Raw genomic sequence first — 16,587 nt, 5'->3', positions numbered from 1 at the left:
AGAGAAGGGGCAACAAGTCCTTTGAACAGCTTTTGGGTGGAGAACTACTGAGCTGGCTGTCTTTAGGTGTCAGAAATGCCTGTAATCTGGTTCAAAAGAGTCTAAAGGAGGAAATTACAGAAATCTTCAAAAATGCATGTGGCATAGAAAAGTGGTCAGGGTGGCTGTTCCTTGTCTCTTCCACTGGAAGACCTGCAGGGCATTGTATGAAGCTGGAAGAAACTTTCCATCTAAATGCAAGAGGCAAGTCTCCATGCTGGCAGCTGGCAGACCCAAGGAACTCATTACAAAGAAGGCTGAAGATACTAAAACTTCATTCTTCTTTACATTCTAGGGGACACTGGCCACATACAGAGGAGAGATCATTGATAGTTACTAGAAATACCGAAACCATTATCTGATTCAGGATCTTTATGCTGAAATGGATTAGAAACCAAACTGCTGTTATATGTGTGTTTATCCTGCATTCATTCTTCCCCAAACATGGGTAGAAGACCACTGTCAGATGAAGGATTATGGGCAAAAGGGACCTTTTCTGTGGCATGATTCATTTAATACTAGCTGTTTAGCATACTTTTTTATTAATAGTTTAATATTAACTTATATTATTACTTATATACCTATCACTACTGCTGTACAGTCATTAATACTGGACTCGTGGAGTAACAAATCATCATACAGATTTGGCTTGACTTAGGAACATGCACATACTTACAGCTTTATAAATGTGGACAGTATTTACAACAGAGGTAGCATTTAAGGAACTTATGAAGCAGTAACCTGGCTGTTTTCAGTGGTTCCAAGGACACTAAGATTAAAAAGACATTAAGGGAAGACACTTAAAAGAGATCAAGAGTTGCACGTATGCTTGGGCATGTATTCTGAGGGTAGTAGCTTGGATGAACATGTGAAAGTGGTTATCTGCGTACAGTAAGCAGAAGGCAAAAGACCCTTGTATCATGGTCTGCTTAGAGGTGAAAGACTTTTCAGTTGTATGGTACGTGGAATGGAAATAGACTCTAAAGGATATTGGCAGCAAAAAGTTAATTGTAAGTATGATCCTTCAGAAAGTTTTGGAGCAGCTGGACATGTAGGATGAGGATAAGGAAACCTGCACCTACCATATCTGACAGAACTGACCATGGGTGCAATTGAAATTAAAACAGCTTTTATCAGCAGAAGCCTCTCTTGCAGGTGCAGAAAAAGTCACCTTTTTCATTTCTTTGCTTAATTCATTATAAGTGAAGAAACCAATGGGGACATGAAAGAGCAGGAAGTTGTGTTTTCCAGGAATAAATGTTGGATCTGAGACAATAGTTTTTAAATGTTGAAGGATTTAAGTAACTGGAAACCGTTCAAGTAAGTGGAGTATTTGGAATGTTACAGTATTTCATGTAAACTATCCCTCCAAAACCACCTCTATACTATGTTTTATTTATTTTAATATTCCTCTCAAAAGTGTTATTTCTTTAGCTTAATAAAAATGTGAACAAATAGGAACCTAAATACATCTAAAATAGCATCTGTTCCCTCTGTATTTTCCACATGCAAATCAAAGTATTTTAACAGCTGGAGTGGGAGTTCGCTACTGTTGGAGGCAGGATCACAAGCCTTTTGTCTGAGCCAATCCTGCCATTCTTATGCATATAGTCAGCCTTTTCTAAGCAACCTAACTTAAAATTAGTAAGGGAGAAACATGCAGATGATCATCTAACACTGCTTCCTGCTTGCTGATTGCAGATGATATCAAAATCAGTAAAGTTACACTTTTTTTAAGATAAGGGAGATGATTATGCCCTGAATGCTTCTAGGCTTAGCACCAGGGTGGTGATGGGGCTGTCTCATGAACAGCTAGTAGCTCCAGTGCTCTATTTATCTAACTCACCATTACTCCTTATGGAGATGACATACGTGAGTAACAGGAGCAAATGTATCATTAGCTCTATTTAAGCAGCCAAACAGGATTCCTGCCTTTTGAAATCCTTCTCCTGTGATTATGCCTTGGACCAAAAGACAAGATGGAGCCTGCACGGAACACTTGCAGGGTGATTCATTCTGGAGGGCATGGTTAAGAGATCGCCTTTTCACGCTCAGCTTGCACTCAGTTGTAGAGTTTTGTATTTGTTTGAGGATTTTTTTTGTGTGTTTGATTATGATCTGATTTCTAAAAACCAGATTTGAAAACCTCTGCCAACATTTAAACTACAAAAGTAGCTCCATCCCCCTCCCTTCCTTCTCTTAGGTTCTAAGGCATAATGTGAGTTTCTAGCAGCATTTCAAGAAGGTACAAATAGTTATTTGGCCATTCACTCTTTTAAACCACTTCAAAGCTTTAATTAAGGCCAAGACTCATTTTAAACTAATTGTAAACATAAATAAATGGTTCATTTTTGCTTAGGAGAGAGATAAGGAACTAAAGGTCCCATATTTTGCATTTTCCAAGTAGGAGCTTAAGGAGAAATACAGCCACAAAAATAAGAACTAGTGTGCATATATTTCATAATCCTGATTACTTTCTGATAGGGTATGGTATGAATTAAGAAACAATTTATGAGAAGAATTTTCGTCCTTTGTCATCTCCTACTAACATCATTTTCCTTTTGTGCCTGCCCTCTCATAAATAACTGATCCAACTTATGATCAAAGGGTAAAGTTTGTTCCTGGTATTTCGCCATTGCAAAAGTATGCTTTGCAAAGGATGATTAAGCTCTGGACAGTCTGTCTTCTGGCAGGTGGAACTGAAAGCATCAGGAGTAACTAGGAGTTACAGGTGTGACCTGTTGAACACCTGAAATATCTCCAGTATATAATACTATCTATGTGCATGCAAATACTTGGACACTTAACACACTGCTACTCAGGCTTTGGCATGAAGAGGCTGGAATTAAACTGTAAATTTTAGCCTTGTGTCTTTATAAAACAAAAAAGCAAACGGATCTGGGAGATTTAAGTTAAACTGGAAGTTTTGTTAAAATGAATCCACTCTTTTCTGAGAATCTGAAAATTACACAGGTACATTGTTATATCTATGACACCCACAGCATCTTTGTGGACTGAAAGCCCTATCAGCTGGTAGCAGCATTAAGAAAGCTAGAACATTCCAGTTCTTTCAGATGCTTTCTCAAACCCCACTTCTTTTAGGGTTCTTTTATGCACATCCAGTGTTAAATGAGGCAACTACATAACATTACTGTGAGCTTCTTTCCCTCTGTCTTGTCTGCATGTATTCTACAAGTTTGGGCTTTGCTTTTGTAGTGGACTCTGTAGGACAGTGATACCACCTGCATCATCCACTCTCGTAGAATGGTGTAAATGAATAACACACTTTCTGTGTATTCTGTTTCTTCATCCTTCCAGTAATAAGTCATCCAATCTTGCTTTTGTAAAAGTATGTGTTTCAGTAATATTATTCTTTCATCTCTGACAGATATCTTACCAGGCTGAATTTGTGACCTTAAGTTCCAAATGTTGAAGGGAAGTTTAGGTGTTTTGTTCTCTTCCCCACCCTTCTAACCTCTGACAAACCCTCATTTTCATAGAGTAGTGGTTCTTATTCACGACGGTGAGTCACACCAGTGATCTACAGGATTCCCAGTTCCTGTTCATATGTGGAAGTGGCTTTTATGGGAATCTGTTCTGTTCTTTTTTTTTCAATGACTTGTCGCTTATATATTCGTTTACTCCTCCAGCTGTTGTTTAATTTGGAACAAGCAGGTATTATCCTGTTTTCTTTGGGTATCAGTATCCCAAATAAAAGAATCTATTACAGGATACTGCTGCCAATGTTATTAGCACATAAGAACCTGAAAAACTGTGTTGGGCAGACTACCTAGTGGCATAAACCACCTTGTCCAAGCTGAAAGTGTCAAAGCTAAATAATGAATTGTGTGGATCATGGGAAGTGCATTTTCAAGCTTTATCTGTCTAGCAGACTGACAGGGACTTTCAACCCAAAAGCATGGGTAAGCCCATGAAAGCCTGTAAAAGCACAGTGTATTTCATGTTCCTTGTCCTAAGAGTGCAGTGACAAGTTAATGGAGGGAACTGAGTCATCAGATTTTGAAAAGGGAGGAGATTTGCTCAGGAAATTGTGGGAATCTGTGGAAGTGGCTAACGTTGTGAAAGTCCACTTTTGATACCATCTTCGATTTTACTTTCCATAACATCTATATGATCTTGAAACACCATAACCGCTGCTGTACTCTATTGCCTTCAAATATCCAGCTGGGAGGAATAGCCTTCAAAATAAAGTATTCCATTTGGAATGACTTTTAAAACAAAGCATTCCAAAGGTAGCTTCCTCTTTTCCTTTCTGTTTTAAATCTTTCCCAGTAAGATGGCACACATTGTTGAGTTGTATCCTCATTTCTCAGGTCAAACCAAGCTATAGTCAGCATGGAAATTAGAGCAGGTATAGTGTGCATGGAATAATCCTAAGGTCTATGTATAGAACAAGTATACAAGCTATCTGTGTATCCAACGTGCTAATAAAAATATGCTTAGTGTATAACATTTCATTATCTGGATCGTGATGCTGATCTGAATTCAGCACAATACACAACATTTAAGGGTCATGATAACCTGAGTTGACACTGCTAAGGTTGTGTTTAATGCAGCTTGGTGTAATTACTGCCTTTCTCATGTAGCTTGAGATGTAGCAGCTTGTGTAAGTGGATCAAATTTGCATCTGTCTGGTAGTGTTGTTTATGCCTTTTGGGGTGGTTCTGTGACCAGCTGGGAATGCTATTGAAAAAGCCTCATTCAAGCAGGGCGTATTTGACCTTATATTTCCTCCAGTGGAGCAAACTGATATAATTGGTACAGTTTATACTGTGTCCAAGGATTGAGATGTACTAGAGAAATCTTCTAATACGATTAAATAGTTGCATTATTTATTAAATAAATATCCATTTTATTTTAAACTTAGGAAAATGCAAGCTGATATGCTATATCAGCTGGACTCAATGTGTATTGCTGCCATGAACCTGTCAGTACTTATACATATTGTACTGCTTCTGCAATACCTCAGCTACCACCTACAATATTGCAATTAAAGTAATCCAAAACTGAGGCTCATTTTGCAAATCCTTGTCATTCAGGTTTTGTACATTCCAATTTGTATTCCAGGATTTATAGGTAATAGCAATATACAATAGCATCTACGTTCACTGTTAGGATTAGTAAATAATAAGTAGGAATCAGTCACCTTCAGAGTCTCATTCTTCACCTTCACAAAATCAACAAAAAATAGGTCAAAAATGTGCTGTTCCTTTCTGGTTCATCTAATAGATGCTTGAATAGGATAATCTGTAATGAGTCAGGCTTTTCTTGTTTGTAAAACCAGAAAACATGATGCAACCCCAAAAAGCAATTTAACTCCACCCCAGTAGTGTCAGATTTACCCCTGGAAGAGTCTGGGAAAATTTTTTCATGCCTCAGAATGCCTGCCTTGCAATGCACACACTGCTTGTTTCTCGTATTCACAAACACCTTTCTAATTCAAGCTGTGACCCTAGTGTAGTTGGCTTCAAGCTTCCATTTCAGATTTCATCTTCTCTTTGTGCCAATAGCCCCTAGCAGCAAAATAACATCTGGAGGGAACTCTGGGGCAGCTGACCATGCTGGAACCCTTCGTTGTCAATCAGTGCTGTAACCAAGTTGAAGATTAACTGGGCCAATAGTGCAAAAAATGCAGATCTAACCATAGGAATACAGCTTGGGACCTCCTGAGTTTCCAAGTTCAGACATAGATTCTCGTATCTCCAGTGAGCAGCTCAACTCTGAAACACTATGTGGGTTTGTATTTTATGGAGCTTGGCTACTAAGCTGTGGCTATGTGCCAAACCATCACTTATCCTTGTGTATCTTGGGCTTTATAAAATGCAAAAAGTAGCTTTTATCAGATATGTTCATGCAGAGTCAACTCACATCTACTGGAGGTTCTGCAGAGCCACATTTTCTGTGCCATGTTAACCAACTTAGATCACAAAGCCAGAGACCATCTATCCCATGCGATACAAGGAGTGAAGAGACACTCTTGAAGCCCTGCTGGAGTTAGCTGAGGTCTAGCAGAACCCAAGCAGATTCTGTAGATCATGTCACCATTGTTCTTCACTGTCTATGTAATCCAGGTTTCTCTAGAAGCCACATGATCCTTGCTCCTTATCTCTGTGATCTGCAGGGAGTTACCTTCCTGCATGATATTTTTCACATTCCTTTTCCAAAAGAATGTCATTCTTGCTTTGGATATTCAGTGAGAACAGATAGTGAAAACATTACCTCCCTGTAACCACCTGAGCTAGTGCTATTGCTGAATCTGCACTGCTGCTGTTATTATTTGATTTTATTTTATGAGGTTTTCTCCATGACAGAGGTAAGATCACCTTCCTGAGTCATCGTTCTTGTTGACTCACTCTAGTCAATCTTCTGCTTTCTCCCGTTCATGTCCTTTATCCATCACAGTGAACACAGATTTCTTGTTCCCATCAATTTTAATTCACTTTGCTTATATTATTGTGACATCAGTTTGTGCAGCCAGGTGATGTGAGATATTCACTCTCCTAATTTTTTAATTCTGGTCTCTGTTTACAGCCTTCTTTGTAGGGAAGGTGCTCTGTCAGAATCCAAAGGCTACTCTCCTTTCTTCCCCATAGAGGGATGGTGCTCTGTCAGAATCCAAAGGCTACTCTCTTTTCTTCCCCATAGATCATCCTGTAAGAGTTCCTTCTGGTTTGGTTCCCGCAGTGTGCAACCAGGCAATCAAAGAGTAGAGAGCTGGCAAGTTGAGATGATTCATTACTGTTCAAAATTATTTATTGCCTCAATCTCTTAACACCACTCTTACATTTATCGCCATCTGTGTTTTGTCATCTTCTATTGTGAGTTGGGTGGGAAAGATATTGCTTTTGTTGGATAGTTGGAACACCTTATTTGTTTGGAGACTCCAGACACTAATATTAGATAAGTAACATGCAATAAGGAAGGCTCTCTACTATTGCCTCATTATTTACGTTTGACTGTTGAAAGGCACTGCAACAGGTTACCTAGTGGCTGTGGCTCCCCCATTCCTGGAAGTATTCAAGGCCAAGTTGCATGGGGTTTTGAGCAACCTGGTCTAGTCCTGCCCATGGCAGGGGGTTTGGAACTAGATAATCTTTAATCTTTGGTCCCTTCCAACTCAAACCATTCTGTGATTCTATGATTTTGTACATATACCTTGGCACCGAAGAAGCAATGGAAGAATTTTGTTGTCATCAGGTTTGGATTTCACATCCAGAGAGAACTCAAGAATGCCCAAGATGTTTGTCCCACGTTCCCTATGAAAAGGAAGGTATTTTTGTCCTCATTGCAAGGGTGAGAAAAAGGCAAAAGATTACTCCTTAGAATAAAGGAAAATTTTCCCCAAGGTAACTGCTTTGCTATCTTCACAGCAACAGTATTTGGTAGCATTAGTTATAGCTGCTTTGCATCCTTGTTTTTTCTTGCATTATACCACATTAACCACAAGTTACAAATGGAAAACCTTCATTGGAACTTAATGTCCTATAGCTTAATGGCACATTTCAAGCTGGTTCTTTTGTATGTTTTATGTCCTTAGAATTAATAACTTTCACAGCTTAATGAGCTTTATGATTCCCTGTCCTTATTTCTGCAGGCACCCTAGACAAACATGTGGAACTAGAGAAACTTGTGGCCAAGTTCCTTGGTGTGGAAGACGCTATGGTGTTTGGGATGGGCTTTGCAACTAACTCAATGAATATTCCAGCCCTTGTTGGAAAGGTGAGTACGTCCTTAAGGAACGCATAGAACAATAGTTTATTAATTGTTGTAACAACTGTTGCAGTATTCCAGGCATGCATTAAGTGGAAATGCTTGATCGAGGAACAAAGCTTGATATCAGGAGTGCATGAGTCATAAGGCTGATGACCTTGTGAACATAAATATGCTCCTTCATCATTTTTTCTAGTTCTGGGTGTTGCTATCAGATATATCTAACATCTGTTTAAGGATGAGTGATATGGTTGTTTATCTTCTCTTAGTGAAGTTGCTTCTCCCTAAAAAGTAAGCAAATGTTGCATCCCATTTCTCAGGTGATGTGGGATGAAGCATTTGAGCTACTTGCAGAGATACTGCACAGCTAGCTGTGGTGAAAGATGAGGATTAAGATATTCTTTACAACACTTTCAGAAAACAAAGCACAGTATTTAGCATTCCTGGTGAACGTGTCTCCAGCCAGCCTTGCAAAGAGAGTTGGCAGCAAATGCAAGTCTTAAGTTGAATTCTAGAACTACAGAATGGTTTGGGTTGGCTTGGAAGGGGCCTTAAAGCTCACCCAGTTCCAGCCCTCTGCTATGAACAGGGACACCTCACACTAGACCAGGTTGCTCAAAGCCCCATCCAACCTGGCCTTGAACACTGCCAGGGATGGGGCAGTCACAGCTTCTATGGGCACCCTGTGCCAGTGCCTCAGCACCTCACAGGGAAGAATTCTTCCTAATACCTAATCTATATTTCTCCCCTGTCAGTTGAAAGCTATTTCCCCTTGTTCTGTTACTACATGTCTTTGCAAAAAGTCCCTACCCAGATTTCTTGTAGACCTCCTTAAGGTACTGGAAGACTGTTATGAGGTCTCTCCAGAGCCTTCTCCAGGCTCTCTTAGCCTGTCTTCACAGGAGATGTGCTCTCCGATGTTGTGACTGTATGACAAAAGTTGGGTTCTTAATTGGTGTTGAAGGGACTTCATCTAGTTTGGGGTATCTAACATAAACGCATGAAAATCCATTACTGTGTCAATCACAGCTCCTGACTTAACAAGAAAATACACTTTGTTGTCAGCCAGGAAAGTGAATAAGCTCCTCTTCAGTTCACACAAGTGTGAAACAGTATGAAATGTGTCACGCAAGTGAGAAACAATTTCTCTCTCTTGGTTGAGACAGAATGAACTCATTCTATGTGCTTCAGAAGCACTGCTATAGAGGTGAAGTCACTTCTTCACTCATTATTGAAGATGAATCCAGCTTTTGCAAGAGATTTCTAAAGTACATGTAGACAAGGGCTGAGTAGGGAGAATTGTTTCAGCTGCTCAGAACATGAATTTAGATCTGCAATGGTGCTGGAGAGGTTGTCCAGTAATTTCAAAGGGAACAGATACAGCAAATTAATAAAAGTAAATGTATAATATTGCAGACATACATCACAACATAAGATACTTTTCTCCCACTTAGCTATAAGCCAATTTTGCCTCACTTAATTGGCCTCATGTTGAGACTCAGGGCTCTGTCAGAGGTGGGATAGTTAGATATATCTGGCACAAATAAAGGTATGACTATATGCCTTATATAGAATATAACAATTTCGTATGTATTACTATTATATAGTATTATGATATATATTTTTATGTATATGTAATTGCCTGTGTTGGGGAGACCTATTCCTAATTTTTTATCTGTAATTAAGGCTTGCATCTGCATTTTCTTGTCAAGATGTGTGTGCTCTTAGTGATAGATCTGAATACCAGTCTTTAAGAGATTTGTATATCTCTCAACCTAGGAATAATCTGTGTTTCCAACACAAGTATTTATTTAATGTTGTATTGACCTTTGAATAATGAAAACACACCACAAGATGTACAATAGAAAACTGAGCTAAATTAGGGTTCCATCTTGAATTTCAACTGTGAATCCTGTCTCCTATTAATATAATATGCAAATCTATTTATTCTGCATTTCCATTTTAGTTTATAAAAACAAAATGAGTTTTCAAGTGGGTTAATTAATGAAAAATACGCTACAGGTGAACTGTATATGCATTTAACAGAGGAGGACTGGCTGGTGCCTAGGCTCCACTCATGTCCTAATGGAGGTGGGATTTATGAGGCATCTGTCTGTACTGATCTCATCCCTGCAGCCCAAAGTGCTGATGTCAGTTCAACCTCAGTATTACTCCTCCTTCAGCTACTGTCATGCAGTCTTTATATATGGGGTGGTGACTGCATTTTCCTTGCAACACAAAAAAGAGTGTAGATAGGTGGTAGGGGAAGCAACATCTCTTGGTTTTACTATAAACCAGTCAAACTCTACTAGGGTTATTCACTACTTTCCAGTTACAGGGAATATTTGTCCCCTTTGCACCACCTGAGAATCTGATCCTACATTTTCTGCCTGCCTTTGCAATGCATCCTGGCAACTTCAAAAAAGTGTCAGAAAATCTTGTTAATGTTTTATACTTACAACTTAATTGGTGCAGTGCTATATTGCAGACATGGATGTATGCTGTGCACGCCTGTCAACAGCCTCCTAGTTCATACAGATGCTTATTGTACTCCTTCTCCACAGGGCTGCCTCATTTTAAGTGATGAGTTGAACCACACTTCTCTCGTTCTTGGTGCGAGGCTTTCAGGTGCTACTATTAGAATCTTCAAGCATAATAGTGAGTATTGAAGTTGGGAATATTTAGAGACAGAGCTGTTTACACCTCAAAGGCAGAATGCTTCCTTTGAATGCTTGCTTTGCTGTCAGTTCCTAGATAATCTGTCCAGGCAGAAGGATTAACTGTTCAATACCATGAGTGATTTCTAATGGGAAAAGATTACTAGTGTAATACTATAATTGTTATTGTGCATGATTTAGATCATCAGGTTGGACCTGAATTTCAAAATCCAGAGTCTTAATCTCGTTGCTGTCTTTCTGATGTGCTGAATGTCAATATGCTGTCATAAAGGCTTTACTGTTATTGTCGCATAGTCAAAATAGTATAAACATACTTACAAAACAACAGTCCATATTTCCTGACTGTGTTTCTACCAGGTTCAGGGCAACCTCACATTAATTACATTATTCCATTAATGTGGCAATACATTAATGTGGAATTATGTTAATGTGGCATTACTTTGAAATGGGTACCCCGTTACCAGGGGGCTATTCCAAAGGTGCAGATAGTTATATCAAAAGCATCATCCCGAATATTCTTTTGAGTACAGTTTTAGTATAGAAATCACACAGTAACTTTGCAATCATGTAATTACCTTCTAAAATACTCATGCTTTTCAACTTTATTTAGTAAATGCTGTAAATTACTGTCAGAGACATTGTGATGGGCTTTGATTACAAGAGCTCCTTCATTTCCCCTATTCCCCCATTGCATATTCCCATATTCCCCTTTCCATCTCCATTGTGCCACCAGGCAGTCATTGCAACAGAGGTTAAGAAGCTAGAGAAGTGGTAAGGAATGAGAAAAGAGGTCTGATCCCCTTTGTTAATAGCTAATACACTCCCTTCTCTTTATTAAGTGTTGTGTTCAGCCCCGAGGTGAGGAAAAATGAATTATGCATATTCTATAAAAGGCCTAAGGATCTGTTGTAACGAAAAGCGCATTATAATTATAAGGTGTTATAATTAATATCTATTCATAATTTGGGCAAGAAGCAATTTCTGAAGATCATTCTAGAATTAAAGATCATCTGAACCTGAGTGTTTTTACAGAAGTAATTATTTATAGATTAGCCTGTACCATACCCCAACATGTTGTACTTCCACAAATCTGAATATACTAGGCCACGTTGTTATACCAGTCTTTTCTCAACAATCCCTTAGTTCGTTCAGTGCCATATCCCATGCAAACAGGTTTGCACCACATCTTGCAGGATGACCTACCTCTACCCAAATCCAAATACTCTCACAGCCTCTCCACCCATATATGCTGCGTGCAGACCAACTGGCTTGTGTCACTTCCCACAGCAGTTCAGAGGACATTCCAGTTTGAGGAGTGTACTGCTTTTAGCTCCTAGGGAAGCAGTGAAGACATCACTTGGAGCTGTCATTCTTGCTTTAAGGAATTTGGTCTCTAACTATCTCCAATATTTCATTCTGCTGCTAAGAACCTGATACCTAACCAGCCTCTGCTTGCACTTATGAGAAATTAAAGTTGATATTCTTTAGAATAATGTGTGAACCTAATAATATAGTGACCTGTCCAAAAAGCATTATTCCAGCTCTGGAAAATACAGTCTTTTTGAAGGTCTCAGCAAACATCAGTGGAAGCCCATCCAGCCTGCTTTGGAAAAACTCCTTGCTTTCTAGATTAAAGATCTGTTTTGCCAAAGTGCGTCTTGTACGCCATTTCTAAGACATTATTTTAACTTATTTTCAAACAAAACCTTGGAAATTTGTGCAAATACTGTTTGGAATTTGAGTATCATCTTTTGTCATTGCAATTTTGTAGGCCCTAAGTCTTAACCTACGCTGCGTTTAGACAGCACTTCACAAGAAGAAGCTTCACACACTCATGCTTTCTCAGCCAACTGAGTCTCTCAGTATGTTAGTTCCATGATTAGAACGTTCTTTCTAGTATTTCGTTAATTATATCTGTAAGTTCCACATCACCAACAGCTTTTAAAATCACATGTGCAGTAATCTATGTATGTGCCTTTGCTTTGGAGAAAATAGGATGTGTACTGGGGTAGGATAACAACCGAAAGGATAATCCAGCAGGTCTGCCTTTGTAGGGTGCAAGTAAGTACAGCAGATTAATGGACATACATAACCAAAACTCCCAGCTTGTGTTGGGAGGGTTCTTTTCAGTTAGGCAGGTGCTTGTTTGTTTTGTCAGATCAGAGCTGTGTTGCTTTTGATCCCAGATTATTTTTCTTGCTAATGTGTGGATTTATCGCATATATACAGACATGCACATGCATGCCCAAATTGTCAGAGTTTGTTAGTGTTGACATTGTCATGCTTACGAACAGGGGAATTAAGCCATTATCCATGACATACTGCTTGATGCAAAAGAAAGGTTCCTAATTCTGTGTTGGCCCTGTGGATGAATAGAAAACTTTGCACCTGAAGTTACCACTTGAAGAGCTTTAATAGGTATTAATTTCAGCATCAGGTATCTTACTTTTTAATATCCTCCTCTGTATTCTAGTAAAACAAAGCAATATCTTCCACCTCTTCTTTCCAAGGGCAGGGGATTGATATATGTCATTTCACATAAGGAAATCAATGACACTTTAAAGAGCTTGGCTCTGGGCATCAACTGGAGGATGTTACTGTTGTTGAAGGCTTGGCTAGGGCCCTTTGATGAGCAGCTGGAACAGTTCTCCAACAAGGTGCAGAAACAAAGAATGACTGAGTCCTATCCCAAAGAGGATTAGGGCTTACCGTGCATTTCATTCTTACTTGCATGTACAGAGCCAAATTGTGTGCTGACATGCGTTGGCTCATCTCCTTTGGAGCTGTGCCAGGTTATACACACATACTGTTTGAGTCAGTATTGCCCTATGCTAAAGAGAATGGAAGAGATGCCAGGTGGTACCACTACTAGTGCCTGAGACATGCTTTCTGTGCAGCAGGATTGAAATAAATTCAAATCAGGCAGCAGATTTTAAAGTTTCCTTTCAGCTTTCAAAACACAGCTTGAGAAAGCAGGTTTTTGTTTATGCTCCTTGTTGCTTACATCAGGCTCTTTTGAAATGCTGTGTAATACCCCTAAAACTGCTTAGAACATATTTACTTTGGCTGCAACTTCTTTGGTTGCATCGTGTGAGAAGAGCTGCTGGGAGAATGGTGAGGTGTGAATATTTAGAATAGAATCATAAAAATCATAGAATAGTTACAGTTGGAAAGGACATTAAGATCATCAAGTTCCAACCCCCCTGCCATGGGCAGGGACACCTCACACTAAACCATGTCACCCAAGGCTCTGTCCAACCTGAACTTGAACACTGCCAGGGATGGAGCATTCACAACTTCCTTGGGCAACCCATTCCAGTGTCTCACCACCCTTACAGTAAAGAACTTCTTCCATATATCCAACCTAAACTTCCCCTGTTTCAGTTTGAACCCATTACCCCTTGTCCTGTCGCTACAGTCCCTAATGAAGAGTCCCTCCCCAGCACCCCTATAGCTCCCCTTCAGATACTGGAAGGTTGCTATGAGGTCTCCACGCAGCTTCTCTTCTCCAGGCTGAACAGCCCCAGCTTTCTCAGCCTGTCTTCATACAGGAGGTGCTCCAGTCCCCTGATCATCCTCGTGGCCTCCTCTGGAATTTTTCCAACAGTTCCATGTCCTTTTTATGTTGAGGACACCAGAACTGTACACAATACTCCAGGTGAGGTCTCAGGGAGCAGAGTAGAGGGGCAGGATCACCTCCTTCGACCTGCTGGTCATGCTCCTTTTGATGCAGCCCAGGATACGGTTGCTTTCTGGGCTGCAAGTGCACACTGAAGCCAGCTCATGTTCATTTTCTCATCGACCAGCACCCCCAAGTCCTTCTCCGCAGGGCTGCTCTGAATCTCTTCTCTGCCCAGCTTGTAGCTGTGCAGTTATAAATGATTATTTGTTATTCTTAGTTACTTGTTGCAGTTATAAGTTGTTATCAAAATGAGGAGGATTAATAACAATTTAGTGAAGCAATGATACATTTTTTTGATTCAGCTACTTCCTGAATGTTGTAGAAAAGGCGTGCACACGTGGGTGCTAGTGACCTCCCTTTCTAACAAACTTGGCATCATAAATCTCTCTCCCATCCCTTTTTCTCCTGTGTTGTGGAAATGATATTTTTAACATAAAAATTACAGGAAACTTCATTCTATGATAAAAATATTTCATAGAAAAGAGAGTAAAACCTCCCCTTTCCAAGTTGCTACTGAAGCACATCCATCTTTCAAGGGCTCTGCTGCAAAGTCTTAGCTCATTGTGTAAAACCGTCTTATGTTATCTCAAACCATATAGTCTGTAATACTGGATCTATTTGTCATTACTCAGAAGTAAATAAGTATGCTTTTATTAATAACATATATTTCATTAGTAAACCAAGACATAATCTATGTTACCTTAATTGGGTGTAATGCAATTCCTATTCTTACAGAAGTTAATGAAGTTCTATTTCAATATGTGAGTAGCTGTCCTGGGCACTGCACTTTCCACACTATATCTGAATAGTTTTGCTAGAACAGGCAGAATTGCTATATCTCTGTGCTTCTCCCACGTAAAATAAAAGGCATCTGGATGTTTCTTCTGCTTGACAAAAACATTGCCCAGGTGTATGGGAAGGTTTTCAAGACTTAAGTTTAAGAATAGAACAAAAATGTATTGTGGACCTATAAGTCCGTTTTTATTTGGTCGTAGGAATGTGCCCTGCATCTTGCCTGCCGGTGAACAATCCCTTCCTTGTAAACAGACAGGAATTTACAGTCTTTGGCTAAGAAAACGCACAGGCACACACCTACATATCATCTACCTATGTGAGAGAAATTAAGAAGAATACTCCATTTCTGCCTTCCTGTGTGCTTTCGTTAGCACTATTTCTAGTCTTCACCCTGCACTGGTCACACCAGTATGCCACAGGGTATTTGGCCTTTAAGGGACTTTTTCTGTTTCAGGGACTTTTGTGGATGCTAGCAGCAAAGCTCTGATCCTTGGAGCCTCTGCTCTGAGGAATGGATGTAGAGCCATCCAAAATTTATGTAGTCGTGGTTTTAGTGGGCTAAATTCATTCTGACATGCTCAAAAAGCATTTGCTTCTTGTCTCCCCTGCTGTGGTGTGGGCACCATTCAAGTTACCATTTCCCAAGCAGCAATTTGTTTGGGAAGCTAGAAAAGAGATGCATTTCAAGTGTAGAAATGCAGCCAGCAGCATGGTCCAAAAGCTAGTGCCCTGTGGGAGGAAGGTTGGAGGCTACAGCATCTCCCTGTCTCTGTAGCAGCAGCGGCCTGGCCTTGGTTAATTTTGTTCTCAAAGGTTTCTAATGTTACCCTTACCAGTTCTGGGCTCCCCATGTAACCAGTTTGGGGGTCCTTCGGCTATATGAGGGCAACAGTTTTGGATGTTTTCATTTCCTGGCAAAGGAAGAGACTGACTTATCACCTTTTTTATTTCTAAGACAATCTTCTATTAATAGCCTATATTTTAAAGCACTTTTTTTCAGAACCTCTGGCCTTTATCTTGGTTAAATATTAGCCAAAATCCCTTGACCCTTCCAATAAAACTTGAAAAGCAAAGCTAAATGGCTAACCATTAATCAGCTTGTGATTTTATCAAGGCTTTTCTGACATCGTAGTTCTGGGTCTTATACTGGTATCAGAGGAAAGAGTGTCTTTGTTCATACAGTGGGAAGTTAAGCGTGTTACTAACTGCATCCAAGTGAATTCTATTCATTTCAGTCTATGTAAGAAGGTGCTGTATAAGACTTAGGATTTGTTTATTCTTTCTAATTTTACTACATTTTTCCCATATAGCATCAAGGAACTCCATGGCAGTCACATTTTCAGGTTTAGATTTGCAATTGCACGAGCCAAATGTGGGAATATCATGACTACACACTGATATCCCAACACATGTTAAAAAATACCCAGTTCTCATCTAAGGCACTTTAACATGCAATCAGAACAAGCGATCATATGGGGAGGGCAGGCAATTGCAAGGCACAACTAAGCACCTTGGGTAGATGAAAATCTGGCCTCTAATCTGGTGCTTGAATCCACATCTGAAATGGGAATCACAGTAGTATGTTCCTAGCTCCTTCTTACGCACGTTTTCAGTGTTGTGAAAGTAGCAAGTGGGGTTTGAGGTTCTCACAAATCTGGTGGT

The 16,587-nt window shown here is 39.7% G+C and overlaps 1 protein-coding gene across 2 annotated transcripts in view; it reads left to right on the top strand.

The window, feature by feature from the left end:
• Window positions 1–16,587, top strand: part of SPTLC3 (serine palmitoyltransferase long chain base subunit 3) — a 94,684-nt gene that overhangs the window by 46,427 nt on the left and 31,670 nt on the right. For both annotated transcript variants that reach the window (XM_061364768.1, XM_061364767.1), the window contains exons 6-7: window positions 7,655–7,779; window positions 10,335–10,428. In XM_061364768.1, coding sequence (XP_061220752.1) covers window positions 7,655–7,779; window positions 10,335–10,428 — 219 coding nt within the window. The remainder of the gene's footprint in view (window positions 1–7,654; window positions 7,780–10,334; window positions 10,429–16,587) is intronic.

The sequence above is a fragment of the Neopsephotus bourkii genome, unplaced genomic scaffold (assembly GCF_033783945.1).
Source record: "Neopsephotus bourkii isolate Nb327-2 ecotype Australia unplaced genomic scaffold, CSIRO-AGI_Nbou_v1 NB_1250, whole genome shotgun sequence".
Classification (NCBI taxonomy): Eukaryota; Metazoa; Chordata; class Aves; order Psittaciformes; family Psittacidae; genus Neopsephotus; species Neopsephotus bourkii.
Note: the sequence above shows the minus strand (reverse complement) of the source record. Positions and strands in the feature narration are given on the sequence as shown.